The sequence below is a fragment of the Magnolia sinica genome, chromosome 2 (genome assembly GCF_029962835.1).
Source record: "Magnolia sinica isolate HGM2019 chromosome 2, MsV1, whole genome shotgun sequence".
Taxonomy (NCBI): Eukaryota; Viridiplantae; Streptophyta; class Magnoliopsida; order Magnoliales; family Magnoliaceae; genus Magnolia; species Magnolia sinica.
Window position 1 is genome coordinate 119,356,021 of NC_080574.1, and position 15,250 is coordinate 119,371,270.

The 15,250-nt window shown below is 35.8% G+C and overlaps 1 protein-coding gene across 2 annotated transcripts in view; it reads left to right on the top strand.

The window, feature by feature from the left end:
• The window catches only part of LOC131237475 (transportin-1), an 85,241-nt gene that overhangs the window by 45,483 nt on the left and 24,508 nt on the right, over positions 1-15,250 (top strand). Inside the window, exons 12-19 of one of the 2 annotated variants that reach the window (XM_058235265.1) lie at positions 591-704; positions 1,672-1,785; positions 6,010-6,108; positions 10,037-10,162; positions 10,245-10,319; positions 10,495-10,566; positions 10,714-10,824; positions 11,765-11,899. In XM_058235265.1, the coding sequence (XP_058091248.1) occupies positions 591-704; positions 1,672-1,785; positions 6,010-6,108; positions 10,037-10,162; positions 10,245-10,319; positions 10,495-10,566; positions 10,714-10,824; positions 11,765-11,899 (846 nt within the window). The remainder of the gene's footprint in view (positions 1-590; positions 705-1,671; positions 1,786-6,009; positions 6,109-10,036; positions 10,163-10,244; positions 10,320-10,494; positions 10,567-10,713; positions 10,825-11,764; positions 11,900-15,250) is intronic. The other variant, XM_058235266.1, reaches the window with a different exon arrangement.

Genomic DNA, 15,250 nt, shown 5'->3' on the forward strand with positions numbered 1-15,250 from the left:
TTGCTATATTAAAAACTGATAGAGAATTCAATTCATAAACAAAAAGCAAAATGAATAATGGGGCTTATGATTCTTTGCTATATTGGTTATAGGCTCATGTAATGTAGGGCCATTTTCACACTGGGCTCGAGTGGGGTAGCCTGTGGGATGTGGGGATACACTCGGGGTGGGTGACCCATGTGATTTGGGGCCCACGGGGGAGGTCTCCTGTTCGAGACTCCTCACCAGGGGTGATTAATGCGCATTTCACACCGGGCTCAAGTGGGATAGCCCATGGGATGCGGGGACACGCTGAAGGTGGGCGGCCCATGTGATTTGGGGCTCATGAGGGGGGTTCGGCCGAGGTCCTAACCCATGTGATGTGAGGCCTGGGCTATGAGATAAATGATTAATTCGCCATACTCTAACAGTTTGAGCTTTTAGAGCAAGTGGTTAATTGTCCTGCATCATCATGACATCTATAATGGAAAAATAAAAGAACTTGCAGCATGGGAAGTAGTACTTTTAATTAGTTTCTTCAACTATTTTTCCAAGTCAATTAATTTTGTTCAGCTTGGGGTTACTTACTGTGGGGGTATTGTAATTAACAGGATGATGACATCGTCAACGTTTGGAATTTAAGGAAATGCAGTGCAGCTGCTCTAGATATCCTTTCAAATGTATTTGGGGATGAGATTCTTCCAACCTTGATGCCTTTAATTCAGGTAATTATGCAATCGACTTATGAGTCATTATGACCATTGCAGAAGATATTTTTGCCTTCTCTTCTTTGGGATAAGCTGTTTTGCAACAATAATTTGTGGCACAATGTTTTTTTTTTTTTCCACTTATACAAACATTTGATTATTTTGTTTATTTATTTATTTACTTATTTTAATCAATGTTATATATATATATATATATATATTTGTGGTTTCATGTCTTTTTTTTTTTTTTCCTTCCTGTTTAACATAATGGATTTTATAATTGAGCATTTAATGGTTTAATGGTTTACCTATATTTGGTTGGGAACAAATGATACCTCCTTTAAAGATAGTTATCCACCTTACATAATTGCCTGCTGTTCAAACACCTTTTTGGTTCTTGTGGTCATTTGTTGCATAATAGCAATGGTTTGCCACTCTTGGTGACTTATCTATGTTGATGATATAATTGATTCACCTGAAGGTCATGATGAATTGCCGACGGCCATAATTCGGACTAGTATGCCTTCAAAACAGGTGTGAAGTTCTGTCTGATATTTGAGTATAAAGGACAGAACAGAGTAGTAACTCTCTGCAATCATCTTGTTCAACATACTATCTAGACATAATCAATTGCACTTGCAAATCATGTGCAGTTTCGATCGAGATGGAGTTATAAAAACTTTAGTTCTGCTGTTATTTATTAATCCTTATGTTGCATCAAGCAGAAGGGGTCATCCAGGATACTGGAACTCATTTTTGGTGAAGGTTCCTGTATTGTGTTCTTTAAGTTTGCAAACGTTTGGTTGTTTCCTTGCCTTTTCCTTGATGATCAGGATCGGCATCCACTTTAGTCCTTAATGCGGTTGAAGTTATTTGTAATCAGTTCTGTACCCTTGATTGGTGTAAAACTGAACATTACTTGATGCTATTTACTGGTTAGTTTCTAAAGCAGCAGTATGTTTCTATGTTGTTCCAATTGTTGCAGACCCAGCTGGCGACCACTGACGACAATGCCTGGAAGGAAAGGGAAGCTGCTGTTTTAGCATTTGGTGCCATAGCAGAGGGCTGCATTAGTGGTCTCTACCCTCATTTGCCTGAGGTATTCCTTTGATGCTTTCATTTTCTGTTGAAGAGTAAACACGTGTTTCCCAAATCTTTACAAGCGAAACTTACCTGTAGACCGACTGTAGTATGCCATTCCTTCTCTTTTTTAGCTGTTCCATCCAATGGCTCCTCTTAACCGAGGTCGATGGCTTGTGGAATTAGTGTCAACATCACGAGACACTGCACTACTCTCGTGTGATTATGGAAAACGTACCTGCATTCTTCTCCTTCAAAGTTTATATCAAGTTACAATCAGTGTAGTAAAAGGCTAGTAGGTGCACCACAGGCAAAAGGCCCAGTCATACCCGGGATGCACTGATATGCCTAGATAGAATGCCTGGAAACTCCAGGAACAAAATTTTAACGTATTTTATGTGTGATAAGTGATGCGTATAACAAAATTTTTTTCATTTATTTTTTTCGGTCTAGAACTAATTTCAACACGGCGAAATGGAACAAAATTTTAAGTTATTGTGGTGTTTGACACTAAGACTCCCATCTCCTGGAACTCATATCCATCAAATGTTCTAATGAACCAATTAATCATTCCAACTAACGCTACAAATTCGATGAAACCAATTGAAGGGAAATCAGGATTCAAAATCATTGAAATAACCTAATCATGATTAGGAGTCTATGGCCGTTCAATTGAATCAAATCTTTTTTTTTTTTGTTTTGTTTTTGAATGGTATCCAAAATTTGAGTAAAAGCAAAAACAGTACAAGATAATCCCACGACGATGAACTTTGAGGAAAAGATAATTAGATACTATCAAACCACTACAAAGAGAGCCCCTTCCTCCAACTTTCTTCAATTTGTTCTTGGCAAACTTCAATTTGTTCTTGGCACACCCCACAAAAGCTGATCCACAGTCCAGTTAACCACTCTACCTCTAGCCTTTATGAAGGTATCAATATATGATTCTGACTGGTTGCAGAACATCTTATTATTATGTTCCTTCCTAATTGACATGAACAGGCTGGAAAATTGAGGTGCTGCTAAATATTCTACCTCTTTCAGATACAACCTCCTTGTTATGCTTGAACCATGGCCTCGATATTCCCAAACACCACCTGGGCCATCCTAAATAGATCAAAGAATTCCCCCTGAACAGCCCTCATCCGAGAAACCACAATGCAAAAACAAGTGGTCCACTGGTTCCTTATTCCTAAGACAGAATACAAACGTTTCTACTGATCTTCCTGGTGCTTAAGATGACCGATAATGAGCACTTTATCCTTTACAACATGCCAACAAAAAGCGATCCCCAAGGTGGCCCTGGGTACTTTCAGATTTGGGCTGTTGAAGCTGTCTCCACCCCGCTACTATCCTCTGATATCAATATGTAAAATGATTTCGTAGAGGAAGTTCCCTCCTTTCCAACTTACCCCGTCCCAAGGGCACTGGCTTCCACCTATTTAAGAGTTCTAAAGCACTAGGGAGCTCAGTGAGCTCATCTTCAAAGGGTTTGTCATCAAGTGATCATACCACCTGCTTCCCAATAATGTTATAGCATTGAAAAACAGTAACCTCTCTCACAGGCATTACTTGGAGCAGATGCAAAGGCACATTGATATGACAGAGAGCCCTATTATCACACTACACGTCTTCTCAGGATTGCGTGTGTGAGCCATTGTTAATTTTATAGGCAAGACCATGTCCACTCTGAATACCGCTCTCCATGACCCTGGTGCCCCCATATCGGGACGATTCTTTGGTAAACCACCCCCTGCATGTACCCAATATTTCATCCCAATGACTTCTTTTTACCACATACTCCTTCCTTGACTTGGAAACATCCAGAGCCAGTTCCCTAATGATGCTATGTTCATAATTTCATCGATTCATCCCTGCCCTCTCTGATCTTCGAGCTTGCATACCTCTCCACAATTCTCAAGGTGAGACTTATGCCATTCTTCTCCACCTTGCCAAAGAAAGTCTCTTTTGGACTCTCTCCAGCCTGTGTTATGCTTGTCAGGCAATGAAACAGAGTCATCAAACAAATTGGCGTGTTTGATCACTGATTTAATCAGCATAGTTAGGGCTGTCTGTGGGCCAGGACTGGGCCCAAAATTCTAGCACGTTTATTAAAAGGGCTGGGCTTGGGTTGTGTGTAAAAACCCATCAGCTTGGCTTTGTCCATTTAGGGTTTCTAGGGCCTTATGTAATATACTGCACATATATGTAAAAGAATATGGTAACCTTCGGATCTATGATCGACGGTGTAGATTTAAGGGCTGGTTAATAAGAGGTTTTTATGCCTCCAAAAGGGTTGTTTGTCCGATTTCAAAAGGGAGGCACCTGTGTTGCTTGTTGTATGGTCTCTTGATTTCTCCTGAATTGAGCTTTGTTGAAGAAACCCCTACGAGAAAGAGATGGTTGTTTTTGGCATTCAAAACTCTAGCTATGAAGAAGAAACGCAATTTTCTTCATTGTCTTCGGAAGACTCTTTTGTGCCCTTACATAAGATTGAGATTGAACTGTGAATTTTTGAGATGGGTGTGGAAGGAAATGAGAGTGAGGAACAGAATGCATGGAATTTCAGCCTTGAAGTGGGGTGGACTTTCTTTTTATTTCTTTTGGGGTAGATTCCTGTGTTAATTTTGTACCATTTAAAAATAGTGGTAACTCTTTAAACGTATACATGACATAGTTGTATGCAATGATTTAAACACTGATAGTATTGGCCGATATATTTCCTGATACTATCAGTATTGCATGCCGTTGATACGAAACCAGGGGGGAGTTGTATAACTCCCCCGCATTGCCGAAAGTTTTACAAAGTGGTGGAATGTATCGACGATATGTCGATACATTGCAGTTTTTTCAATATCTCGCATTATAGAAAGTCTTTGATATCATTGATATGTATCAAAGATATCGATAGAAACAACCCTTGGTAAAAAAAGAAAAAATAGAAAAAAAAAAATCTTTCCTCTCAAATTTTTTTTTGGGGATTATTGGATTTCAACCAGTCTTTTTTGAGTCGTTTGGAAAGAAAAAGAGGATTTGGGTGGGAAATAGAGATCAGTGATTTTTTTTTTTTTTTAAAAATTGTAAAGTTTTGTTCCTTTTTAAATTGCTTAGAATTGGTGGAACCAACTCAGTAATCCATGGTTTTGCATGTTTTGCATGCTCAATCATGAATTTTGACCTTTGATTTTTTATTTTAGGGAAATGAGGGAGTTTGGAGAAAATATAAAAATTTCCCAATTTCGCACATTTTAAGTTGCAATTAGAGTGGAAAAATCATGTTAGAGTGATTTAAGGATGATCTACATATTGATGGAAGTTTTTTGGATTTTTTGAAAAAACTATTTTTAATTACAAATATTGAAAAAATAATAAAAGTATATATTTTTTAAAATAATTACACTGATCAACCAACATTTGTTCATAATATTTTTGATTGATGAGTGTATGCTGATCTTGATATCAACCACACTCATGCATTTATTTTCAAAAGTAGATTTATTTTTATTTTTAATTTTATATTTAAAAAATATATTTTTAATAAATCCACCATTATTGTAGGACAAATTTACTTCAACTAACTAATAAATTCATTGTGCTAATAAATTATCTGCATTTTTTTGAATATAATTGCATCACTTTTGTTATATAGTGCATTGTTTAGGACCTTATACAAAGGAAACTTATTTTGTGTACTTCTTTTTGTTATCTTTTGAGTTCTAAGTGTGTAATAATGTATTTTTTTTAACATCCCCGGAAGTTTCATTGAAAAATTCGATCAAATTTTCAATGTTTCCCAGTGTTTTCCAAAAACAACAATACATTCGGTGATGCATGTGATGTTTCCCATATGATATTGTATCCGTATCCCAAAGGTATGATACATGCATTGATACTAATATTTAAATCACAGCCGTTTATGAACATTTAGAACTAAAAATGAAATATGGTGGTTTCACTCAAGGATGTGGGTGTGGTACATATCGAGTCTACGTGTCAACTAGCATTAGAACCTACATGCAACTTTATGTAACAATGCTTATTTCTTAAGTCTAGGTACTTCTCAACTACTTTGGGACATCCTCTGAAAATGCCTTAGGTTTTCTTCATTTGGAATTGCTTTGTTTATATTTAGAATAATAATTTGTGGTTTTGTTCCTCTAGTTAATTCTTTAACATTGTATAGCTTGCAGAGATTCTGGTTATGTTTGACTCATGGACAATGGTTCAATATTGCTATGTGCAGATTGTAGCATTCCTCATACCACTTTTAGATGATAAATTTCCTCTTATAAGGAGTATTACTTGTTGGACGCTTTCACGTTATAGCAAATTCGTTGTTCAGGTATTATTATGTACTTTAGCTTGAAACTTCTAGTAATGGGGAAGTATTGCTATCATTATCTTTATGCTTGTTCCTTGTTTATGGGTAACTCGATGATATTTAATGAAATTACGTGCTACCCGCAAGTAGGGCTGAAAGTCGGATGGGTTCAACCCGACCGACCCGTGACCGACCCGACATTGGGTTGGGCTTGGGCAGGATGTATCGGGTTCGGTTTTGGGCTTGGGCTATAAAAACACCAACCCGATAAAACTTGGGTCGAGCTTGGGTTGAGGTCTCGGGTTGCCTGACCCAACCCGAACCCGATCAATATATAAGTTATAAATTATAATTGAATGCAGATAGTATGTGTTTAAGGCACAGGAAATTCTTGTGCCATTAGGTCTCATTGGTCCAAGTCATTTCCGATGACTCAAGCTAACAGGATACATTAGATTTCTCTCTCCCAGATAGATTGTGTGCTACACAACACGACTTTGAAAGGAGTAATTGTCCTATATATTTATCTTGTTTGTTTAGAAAAAATGAAATTCTTTACAATAAATAACTACATATATAATTAATAAAATCATAGGTACAAAAAATTAGATGTGTATTGAAATATAATAGACAATGTAATAACGAAAATATTAGCATATATCCACCCGACCAACCCAACCAACCCCGCTTGGGTTGGGCTTGGCTTGGGTTTGGGTTGAGGTATAGGAACCTTGGGTTGGGCTAGGGTTGAGCACCAACCCGACCCAACCCGCCCGACTTTCAGCGCTACCTGCAAGTAAAAAGTGCATAGACAGAATGAATTGTGCACAACAGAAACAATAAAGCATTTATATGTACAAATGGGAACTCAAGGATCTGGATGAGAATTGCATTGGAGATTTTTTTTTTTTGCATTGGATGAGAATTGTCTTTTTTATTTTTAGTAGTTGCATTTCATGGAGTGCTTACCACCCACCCTCTCACAATGTTGCCATCCAATATTCTCACTTCTTGGTTGGGTGGCTATTTTCTCTTGCATAGAATTCACAAATGAACACAACAACAAAAGTCCACAAGGACCACAACTCACAAGTCACTAGACTCACTACTCACTACAAGTCTATAGCAGTACAACTCCAATCCCCAAACTACTCTATAGTCTTAAAGTCTATAGTCTAAAAGAATCAAGCTCCTTGCCAAAATATAAACATATAATCATTATACATGAATTCCAAGTTCCAACTTTAAGACAGAATTTAAAAAAAAAACAGCAAAATTTACTCATATTTGTTTACAGTTTCTATTCATTCAAAATTAAAAAGTTCAGAAAAAAAAAAAAAAAAACATTAAAAGGAGTGATCTAAACAAGCATTTGTAGATTTTAATCATCCCACATGTATTCCAACCATCCACAATCAAAGTAAAATAAAAAGTAACAATTTATGCTCATTTTTTCATAGTCACTATTCATCCAAAATTAAAAATCCAAAAATTTTAAAAAATACATTAAAAAGAGTGATCTAAGGCATTCATCCATAGATTAAATCATCCTACATGTAAAAGGAAAAACAATTTTTTGTGATTTTTCTGCACTAGTAAGTATTCATACGAAATTAAAATATAAAAATACATAGTGATCTAAGGCATGCATATGTGGATTAAATCATTCTATATGTATTCCAACCATCCACACTCAAATGTTAAAGAAAAACAACAATATTTGGTGATTTTTCTTCACAGTGATTATTTGTCAGAAATAAAAAATAAAAAATTACAAAAATACATTAGATAGTGTGATCTAAGGCAGGCATTTCTAGATTAAATAATCCTAGTGTATTCCAACCATCCACACTCAATATTAAAGAAGAAACAACATGTTTCGGTGATTTTTCTTCACAGTCACTATTCATCCGAAACTAAAAATTCAAAATTAAAAAAAATACATTGGTGTGATCTAAGGCATGCATTGTAGGTTTATTCATTATTTTATGTATTTCAATCATCCACACTCAATATTAAACAAAAACAAAAACAATTTTGATTATTTTTCTTTACAGTCGCTATTCGTCCAGAATTCAGCCGAAAATTGAAAAAATTCATAAAAAAGGGGATTAGAAAGAGTGATGTAAGGCATGCATCTGTAGATCTATTCATTGTACATGTATTCCAACCAGCCACATTCAAAATCTAAAAAAAATGATTTTTTTTTTTTCTTCTGATTTTTATGTTAAAAAAGCATCATTATAAAAAATTGACAAATTCTAAAAACAACACCAAAGTGACCATGAACCTAGCAGGATATGGCCGATTTGGTGTTGTAATCTTGAAACTGGTTGTTTCCAGCAAGTTAATTTTTTTTTTTTGAAGACTTGCCTCTTTTTGTTTTTTCCAAATTTCCCCATAATGGCTTACCAGAGCTTCAGTTCGTCCAAATAGCTTCAATCTTGTGTTTTAATCCACATAATGTAGAGGACATGTCAAAATTGGTTTCCCCCCCCCCCCCCCTTCCCAACCAAAAAAAAACAGAGAAGAAAATGGGAAGAAAGGTGGAAAAAGAGCTCATGTGAGCTGCTCCAAAAAAATAGCTGTTTTATGACTGTTACGGTCAAAATTTTTTGGATACTCGTTATGCCTCCGTATTGGTGTAACGGGTACCCTTTATACCGTCATGTAACCGTTTCGGAACATCTTGGCAGGCATAGTCAGGTCATGGAGGACTCGTTGCCAGGTCAAAGGCTTAACACGAAGCACCTAAACAGATGAAAGGTCATGCTCAAATAGTTAGCTTAGCTGCATAAAATGGAAACTACTGGTACGTGAATGCCTATGTGATTCACGTGCCAACACGAACAGGCCCCACATTGTACCTTAGCACAACCATTGTGTGCTACCCACAAAGGGGAATGTGCGACAATCGATATCTAGAGCTTCCAGTGCTAGACGAGCTTGCCGAGGACTAGTAATTTTTCCTTCATAAATTCAAGAATATCTCTTTTGACTATAGAATACGAATGCCCCTAATTGTCCTTCCTAATCATTATTCCGAGCTTGAAGGCGAACTACTGAAATCTTGTGATGTTATCGCACTCCGTAACATCCTATCATGTATATAGAAACATCCCTCCATGCATCCATATATCCAAATACACACACATCATACTTTCATGCATGCATACATATATCAATGCATACATAGGTCTCATATTATAGATGAAACATTACTTTAAAATGCGTAATAGATGTAGGTCATGCAACATCATAAACTATGTGAAAAAAAACTGAACAAGATTTCTGTTTCTTTAGTGTGGGAAACTCTGTCCGTCTTTCAAAAACGGGTCTGCGTTCCTTGACACTTGTTTAGTTACCCAAGAAATTGGTTTCTATGTGCCTCAGAACTTTTTTTTTTTAGAATGGGAACCTGCTTCTAAAATCTCCTGGAATTCCTACTAGTTCTAGAAAACAATACAGCAGTGGAAGTAGTTTCTTAGGCAACTGTAGTCTGTGACTACATTTTAATAGCATCCATAGTATGAATAATATTTGGCCAGCAACATTCTGGAGCTTGTCAAGGCTGTCTCAGAGAACAATTCATTATCATTGCCATTTCCATCTTCAACTGTGCTTGCTTTAGGGACATGGGACAACTGAGAGTGGGAACACTTCTGTTTGAAGTTGGTCAGCGATTCTCATCTGCATCTCTGGTATACATAATTGCACATATCTCTTGTTTAGATGCAAATATGTTGCAGTTGTTTTGGATATTTAAAGCATGGCTGCCAATATATGTGAAATCATGTTCCTCTGGAACGTAAACATGTTTGTATCTTTTGACTTTTATTCAAAGTTGTCCTGTTTATCTCATTTATCCTTTGTTAAATCATTAAAATGCCCTAGTTTCTCATATTTCTCTTATTTTAAATCTATCTTACACCTTTCCTTTCTGATTTAGGGCATTGGCCATCCAAAAGGTCATGAACAATTCGATAAAGTTCTTATGGGTCTCCTAAGAAGAGTATTAGACACTAACAAGCGGGTGCAAGAAGCCGCTTGTTCAGCCTTTGCGACACTCGAAGAGGTTTTGTTTTATAAAATGGTGTAATGGTACCTTTCAGTTTTGATTTCGTGTACAACTCAACTTTGACTTGTTTCAATGGCAGGAGGCAGCAGAGGAGTTGGCACCACGCTTAGAAATTATTCTGCAGCACCTTTTGTGTGCTTTTGGAAAATATCAGGTTTCTGATAGATCTTTCATGCATCGAATTTAATATTCCGTCATCAATGTGAACATGACCATTGAAGTTTTAATTTACTGTGTCAAGTACTACATGTTTAAGGCATTGTCTTATGTTATTGTATGCTAACATGCTTTTCTGCATTCTTTCCCTTGCGATGTTTAATTATCTTCAGAAGCGTAACCTCCGAATTGTGTATGACGCTATTGGTACTCTGGCAGATGCAGTTGGGAGAGAGCTCAATCAGGTAATGTTTTCTCTTGCTTTAATAGCTATGGAGCTATTTTCTTTTCATGATGTGGAAAGGTGGGCCTTACACCGGAATCATATTGCATCTAGTTTTCATATTATGCAACAACTCTAATGCTGATTCTCATATTTCAATGATTTACAGCCCAAATATCTTGACATTTTGATGCCTCCACTAATCTCCAAGTGGCAACAACTTTCAAATTCTGATAAGGATCTATTTCCGTTACTAGAGTGTTTTACATCTATAGCACAGGTATTGTTTGTCAACAATGTTGTTGCATAATCTGTAAGCTTCCTCCTTCACCTCATGAGTAGTTTAGCAGTAAGCTTCCTTGTTCACCTCATGATTAGTTAGCAGAAAGTTCCTATGTATATTGTTATTGAATTGATTCATGCCAACAAATGTATGAATTAATTTTGTAATGCTCCTTAAGTCTCTTATGTTGTAAATTAGTTTCATCTATAATTTTAGAAAATGGATTTCTGATTGGAAGTAATCTTTATCATTGCTTGATGTTATCTTTAGAAAATGGAATTCTGATTGGAAGTAATCTTTATCATTGCTCGATGTTATCTGACTCTCCTTCTCCTAGCTGAAAGGCTAACAAGTATTTCATTCCCAAAGAATTTCACATTGAATAAATTTTAGAAAGTTCCATACGAACTGTTTTTTATTTTTTATTTTTAAAATTTGGATACTTGTCCATTTGAAATTGGAGTAAAGCTACTGAGTATTTTGTCAAAATTATTTCCTAATGTGAAATGGAGATTTTGGTTTTGAGAAGTAATGTGAAAATGGAGATTGGTTATGGTTAACCATAAAGTTGAAAATTCTTGGTTAACTCTATATTTTTGCTTAAATTTTGTTTTAGCTGTAGATTATTTTGGTGTAGATGTGATTTTTGGGTTCACTGAAAATGTAAGATTGTTGTGTTATGGACCTTTTCAGTGGACGCACAAGCATTCACGATCTGTTTGTTGATAAAATCCATCAAATACTGAGAAAATTGATGCTAAAACTTTGTTCCGCATTTGTTAGATAATTCTACTGTAAAATCTTGACTGCATTGATGTTAAATGATGAATTTTGTATTTAGGTTTCCTAGTTGGTTTTTTTTTTTCAATAAAATCATTAAGTCGTCGACACTTCCTCTATTTGTCTCCCTAATATTGGATGTTGTATGTTTTTGAAGTTTCAGCAAACAACAAGAAGATCAACCACAAATTGCTTTTATGTGTTGCAGGCATTAGGTCCAGGATTTTCTCAGTTTGCAGAACCTGTATTCCAGAGGTGCATCAACATCATCCAAACCCAGCAATTGGCAAAGGTTTCTAGAAATCATCTTATAAGCATCACTCACTAGTTATTTCATTCATAGGCTAATGAATAGCAATCTCTCATTTTTTTTTTCTTTCTGTAATTCAAGTCTTCTTTGCATTGAGTTCCTTTCTCCATTAGCACTTCAATGAAATTATCATATGTAAAGTCCAATTCTTCATGGTATTATGGTACATAAAAAAATCAATTGACTTCTTTTACCATTTTCTTAAATATGCTGGACCATGTTTTAAGTATTTAGAATTAAATAATCATTTGTAAGAAAGCATTCGATGCATTGTATAATCCAGTGTAATATTCTAAATTGAGCTAATGTTAAAGAAAGGTTGTAGGTTCATTGTGTGATTTGGTTTAGTTCAATCTAAGTTTATTTCATTTGTATAAGAAAGCCGCTGTTTGGTCCTTGCTGTTAATTTTCTCTTTGGAATGGTGTCCTCGCTGTTAATTGCTTTTATAATGCATCTACATGCAATGTGAATATCACCCACCTTCACTTTTGTAGCCATAAAAAGTGTTTAGTTATCTTCTCTATCTGAACACCATTAGCGGTGAAGCTTCAGATGATGCTATAATAAGAGTATCACTAGATTGTATGCTTAACAAAGATGTTTGGCTGTAATCTTGTTTAACTCAATACTTATAGTTCAGGGCATAAGTATTCTTGTATGGATGTACTATGATGTTAATTGTATCAGTATGTACAGACAGATGTGTATAATATAAAATTGGATGCTATGAAGGGTTAATATTTGAATTATTGCTTGAGAGGAAAAGCAACCCTGATAGAGGTTGGGTCCAATCGGTGGAAGGCTATAAGCAAATTTGGACATCATGTCTAATAGAGAGCAGTGTTCTTAGTATCAGTACCATTACATGTATGTTGACCGACGATATGGAAACATGTATCGATATCACTCGTTAGATGTATGTTGACTGGCTATACAGAAACATGTATCGATATCTCTGATAATATCATTGACACCCAAAAATGTATTGCTGATAGATGAAAACATAGAGAAAAAGGTATAATTATCAGTTGAACTCTAGGAGATGCTAAAAGACACACGTTTACATATTTACAAATAAAAAAATTGCAAAAAGAACCATACATAATAAGTTTCCATTTAATAGGGGCCTAAACCATGTGCTAATGTAAAAAACCAGTGTAGTAGTAACAAAAAACTATCCATACATACATACATATATAGATGCATTATCCATCATTCATCCAACCATCCATCCATTCACACATGCGTTCATAAACACATATCAATCCATTCATGCATGATGCTTCCATACATGAATAAAACATCCATTCATCCATCCATCAATGCACACATCCACACATATATCATTCATCCAACCATATATGCATGCATAATTATGAAATAGAAATATCGTAATTATTTTTAAAAAGTAAACATATATTTTTTATATTTTTCATAATCTTTAAAACTATGAAAATATTTTTTATTAAAAAAATGCAAACCATCACTCATCAATATCCATCCATAAATAGAAAAAAATTGTAAGTTTTTCATGAAAACAGTAGCATTATTTTGTAAAATAAAACATTTTTTTTTCATTTTTGAAACTTTAAATAAATTTGTTTTTTTCCAAAATTGAAGAGTGGTCGAAGTCCACTCTCCAACCAGAATTTAAAAAAATCCCACTTTTTCTGATTTTCGCAGTATTTATGCATGTTTCCCCCTTCTTGAATTTTCCCTTAGATGAGAGATTTGATTTATAAAAATTGAAGAGGTTGAAATCCATTCTCCTAATTGAAGAGGTCGAAATGCCCCCCCAACAATAACAAAAGGAATATCTATTTTTTCTGAATTTTTTTATTTATGTTGTAGTTATGCACATTTTCCCCCTTTGTGATCTATTTTGATAATAATATCAGTATAAGTGAGATTTTATAAAGAGAAACTTGTTTTTTTTTTTTTTGACGTGGTATCAATACATTAGCGACCTATCACTGATATTTCATCAATACCTGGAAAAATCGGCATTTATAGTGGGTATTTGTATTGCCAGCTTGGCGATGCCACTATTATCGATAATATCGGCGATAACTAGAATATTGGTGGAGAGGAATGTTTTGTTTATAGGTATATAATATTGGGTCGGTGTCGGGGACTGTCTAAAATTTTGGGATTGTATGTTTGTGGATGTTGTGGAATGTCTGTAGTCTCTAATAAAGCTAGGGGCTTCAAATGACAATCTTGGAGGTGAGGGCACTGCTGAAAAGTGAATTAGATGCTGTGAAGGTGCCAGAGATGAAATCTGACTTTGCTGACTATGTCCGAAATGTACTCTGGTGCTCCTAGTGGTGTCATGGGGTCAATCTTGTGCTACTAGTGGTGCCTAGGTGAGATTTAACGCACCTGATGTGGCTTGAAATGACGTTTGGCGCTGCTGGAGACACCAGAGATGGCCTCTGATTGTGCTTGTGTTTCCAGAAATGTGATCAGGTGCTGCTGATGACACTGGAAGGGAGATTAGTTGCCGGAAATGGGTTCTGATGATCCTAGTGGCATCAAATGTGGGTCCTACCTATCCTAGAGGTTGGAGATGTGTTCTAACAGGCCTGATGCAGTTGGGAATGAATCCTGATGCTGCTGGGATCATCGAAAACAAGATCTGTTGAGATGCGAGATCTCGGGGAGCAAGAGTTGCACAAATCTGAAGACAGACAAATCTGGTGGACTGGAACTCTTGTGGAAGGGATTAATGGCTGTACTGACTCACATATATCCCCAAATGAGGAGAGGCTTACCCTTCGTGAAGGTGATGGGAGATAAATCACTCTTCTTTCACCATCATGTGTAGGTGGAAAAGTTGGAAGGGATGATGGAACCTCAACATAGATAAAAGAAGAAGAACAATGATAGGAAAAGATGGTAGGATGAAAGAAGAGGAGAGAAGATTAGAACTTTTGCTCTGATACCATTAGAAAGGAGAGAATGAGAAAAAGAGGACATGTGGAGAATGAATTTGGGGAGAAAACTTCATTCAAGCCCTCCAGCCAAATAACTTTATCCACTTTCATGGGGTACAAAAGTTAATCTTAGGATAAGATCGCACGATACATTACATTCTCTAATATTCTCCCTAATCTACTCAAAATATGGTATTCTGTAGTACCACACAATAATATGCGCACTATGCTTATTCCATGCTCCGCATGTACGTACAAAATATTGTACTCATCTACTTTGACAAAGGCAATAAAACAGATGTTAATTTTGGAAAGTTCAATTTAAGGGATGTTGGTAGTCCCAACTCCCAAGTATATAGGACTTCCATGTTCATTACATTTATAATAGTCCTTGTT